This window comes from Pinus tabuliformis, chromosome 2_1 (assembly GCF_031772625.1).
Source record: "Pinus tabuliformis cultivar Carrire ecotype Pingquan chromosome 2_1, CPIR1, whole genome shotgun sequence".
Taxonomy (NCBI): domain Eukaryota; kingdom Viridiplantae; phylum Streptophyta; class Pinopsida; order Pinales; family Pinaceae; genus Pinus; species Pinus tabuliformis.
The window spans coordinates 835208095-835212065 of NC_142299.1; the positions used below are offsets into that span (position 1 = coordinate 835208095).

Consider the following 3971-nt stretch of genomic DNA (forward strand, 5'->3'; position numbering starts at 1 on the left):
TCAGTTGCTTTTGTTCTTATTAGTATCTAATACTATCCTTCATTCCTATGCTCCATCATCCATCAGATAACAACATACGCAAGATTCTTATGCTCCATCATACCGATGCAACCGACAGCAAAAGGGCTCAGAAAACAGCGATTCAAGCAACCTAAAACACATAGTTGGTATTATATTTTAAACCCAGAGAAGAGATTTTACATTTTGGCCGAGACCAGTTATTGAAAAACATCGAAAAGAAAATAGCCTTCCCCGTTTTTCCTTCACAAAGATCAAATTTTCAATCCAATAAACTCAGGAAGGCTATCAATCCAACAGATCCCCTGATGTCTCTGGCTTCCTGTACAGGGATTATAATTTTACAGACACAAAGAACTTTATTCTAAAGAACGTAGCACCACAGTTTTCCTAAGCTGAAGCACAAGAAAGTTTCTAGACCAGGACTTGTTTGTTGAATATCCAACTAAGACCACAGCTTCGTCCTTGTTTTTCCCTTTCTTGAGCTCGCTCATTTAGCTTTCTGATACGAGGTGCCAACTTGCATACATAATCCTGAGCCTCCATTCCCTTAGCAGAAAGACCACCTATTTTCTTCACATTCCATCTCTCAACCAAGAATTCCAAAATGTCAGCATAGTCTCCTGCTGTGTACACTCCTAATCTCTGAGCAACAGAAGAGAAGTGGTCAAACAGATTACTATCCTGCCCATCATACATCAAATGTGCAGGCATTACAACCTTTTTCTTCATCAAATCTTCAAAAACTAGCATTGTGGTGTCAGGATCAATCTCAAACAACTTTTCAACAATCTTTGTGTATGCAGTCTCATGGCGCTTCTCATCTGCAGCAATAGTTCCACATATTTGTGCTAATTTCAGGTCACCATATCCTTTAGCAAGTCTTGCAGTGTTGGCATGTGATATGAATGTTGCTCTTTCCTGGAATGAGGTGTATAAGAATCCAAGATAGGGACTATTTTCTATGCCTGGATACTAAACAGTCACAAAAGCTCAAGTCAGAATTCCAACATGCGATATGCCCGGTAAACAAATAGAATGGAATCCCACATCTTGTTTCCACCAATACTAAACATGATAAAATACTTTGACAAAATGTTTGCAATGTTAAGACAATGTACCATTCCAAACCCAATAAGATATTGTATGGTTTTTTCAATCTGCCTCATGTCCACTCGGCCAGACAAGTACAGATATTTATGAAGAAGATCACCATGTCTATTCTCCTCAGCTGTCCACATACGTGTCCATATTGCCCAAGAAGTGGGACTGGCACCAGTCTCATCTCTTACACCATCAAATGTGTTGAGCATAGTCTGGTAAGTAGGCAATGCTTTCTCTGTAATCATGTCTCCTACTAGACAAACTAAATAGTCATCTGGCAATTCATGGGACCGCTCCCGCAAATCTCTAAGTTGTTCAACAAAGCCCTCAGAAGAAGGATCAGGCAAAAAATCTTGTGGCGGCCAAGACTGGTCAACAGGCTTTAAATGAATCAGTATATTTTTCTCTGCCCACTTCTCCAGAGATTTAAAGATCTCAACCTTCTCAGGTAGCATGGAATGAGCCACCTGCGCAAGAGCTTCATGCGGTTGGAAATGGATTTTGATCTTTTCAACTTCCCTGAAAGATGAAACCAGTAATATCAGAAATTCATGAGAATCAAAGGCAATGTTAAAAATTAAAATAGGGATCCTTAAGAGAGAAAATTTACTTATGACTACATGACCAAACATGTGATTTACTGGGGATCTGCACTTTGATTTTTGGAAATTCTGAAAGTCCAGAAGCTAATTTGCTAATACGTTTGGCTAAAAAGAAACTAGCAATGAAAGTGAAAAGGCTGGAAGGAAATTTGGCATACTGTTTACCATAATACTGGATGCTAAAGATCCTGGCCGAGATGAAATCTTAAGCCGATCGTCTCAAAACAAGCATGTAAACTGTATAAAACGGCAACATTTCCTTTAAAGCCCAAAACATTCCCATGGCTCGATGGAAACAGCACGGTTCAACAATAGAATCCCATGATGTCTTTTCTATAAGGGTAAATAATAATAATAATTTAAATTAAGGTTACTCTGGTATATATAAGATTTTTTAATTAATTGCAATTATTTTTGCGTGGTAATTTGATTTTTTTTTAAACAAGGGGGAGTGAGTCTTTCTAGAAGAAACTGTATTAATCTGAAATTTACAATTACATCATATTTACAGAAATTGGCAATGTACATATTTACAGAAGCATGATTGTTACAATATGCTGTGGAGCAGTGAAGCTAAATTGAACACAATAATCTATGGAGCAGCGAAAGCATGCAGCAAGGGTCGAACCGGGGTGGGGAGGTGATAAGCTGATTGTTCCCACGACTTGGGATAATTTATACACATTTTAAATTTTAAAATAAATTAAAAAAACATTTAAATTACAAAATAAATTAAAAAAAATATGAAATGTTTAAAGTGCGAAGAGAATTCAACCTGTGATTTCTAAATAGAAAAGTGTCAAGGAAATTGAATTTTTTCTCGATAAGAAAGATGCATTATTTAGAAAAACTCAAACAACTAACTTTATATAAGATTTTTTAATTATTAGTAATCGCTTTTGCATAGTAGTTTGAGTCTTAAAAGTTATACACATTTTAAGAAAAAAATTTAAATAAAAACCATGAAGTCTGATTTATGAAGTCTGATTTTGAAAATGTAAAGAGAACTGAACCTGTAACTTCTAAATAGAAAAGTAACAAGAAAATTGAACTTCCTCTCAATAACAGAGAGGCATTACTTAAAAAAACTCAAATAACTAAACTTATATGAAAAAATTTAATTATTAGCAAGGGCTTTTGCATAGAAATTTGACTCTTAAAAGTTATGCACATTGTAAATTACAAAATAAATTAAAAAAACATAAAGTCTAATTCTGAAAATGTAAAGAAAATTGAACAAAAAACATGAAGTCTAATTTTGAAAATATAAAGAGAATGAACCAAAAAAATTGAACCTGTAACTTTTAAATAGAAAAGTGTCAAGGAAATTGAACTTCTTCTCAATAACAAAAATAGAAAAGTGTCAAGGAAATTGAACTACTTCTAAAGAACAAAAATCCATTATCTAGAAAAACTCAAATAACTAAACTTGTGTAGGATTTACTTATATAAGATTTTTTAATTATTAGCAAGGACTTTTGGATAATAATTTGACTGTTAAAAGTTGTACACATTTTAAATTACAAAATAAATTAAAAAAAAGGCATGAAATCTGATTTTGAAAATATAAAAAAAAAAAAATAAAAAATTAAACCTGTGACTTTTAAATAATAAAAAAATAAGTGTAATGAAAATTGAACTTTTCTTCAAAATAACAGAGATAAAACCTCAAACAACCAAACTAATCTTCTTCTGAATAACAGACATAAAACCTCAAACAACTAAACTAATCCTCAGATTTTTTTTTGTTAGATACTATACTTTGTAAACTTAAATCTATATATATATTTTTTAAAACTACAAAAATCAACCATTTAAATACAATTCTCAAAATAGAAAAAATCAAAAAAACGTTTCTGTCACACATTTTCAAACCAACCTTGGGGTCATGGAAAGCTTGTGCGATCTGGCCAGATTAGAGCGCATGGCCGAAGAACGAAGCTCGGCGCCGTGGAACAATGGCGAAGGCGCAGAGAATGGTGTGCATTTTGCAACATAAACAGCAGACGCCATCCCTTCTGGTGAGCAGAAGTAAAATGAGATTCAACTCGTGACTGCAAAGGAAGCAGGAATATAGACAAATGGGAAGCTCCAGTTTCCAACAAGTCATTGTGGCCTTTGCATGGTATCATCTTTTGTGCTGGTTGCAAGCCCTCATTGGCCCGTAAACTTTGCTGTCAATTCCCATGGCGTCCTCAAATTTTGTGAAGGGAAGAATTATATTAAGAAAATCCCATTTCATATACG

General features: G+C 34.2%; 1 protein-coding gene across 1 annotated transcript; it reads right to left on the bottom strand.

Moving 5' to 3' along the window:
• Nucleotides 1–329: 329 nt before the first annotated feature.
• Nucleotides 330–3737, bottom strand: LOC149203243 (stearoyl-[acyl-carrier-protein] 9-desaturase, chloroplastic-like). Its single transcript, XM_089401806.1, has 3 exons — nt 3604–3737; nt 1140–1641; nt 330–993 (listed from the first exon to the last, which is right to left on the bottom strand). The coding sequence occupies exons 1-3, from the start codon at nt 3735–3737 to the stop codon at nt 433–435; spliced, it is 1197 nt and encodes a 398-aa protein (XP_089257932.1). The 3' UTR covers nt 330–432.
• Nucleotides 3738–3971: the final 234 nt, after the last annotated feature.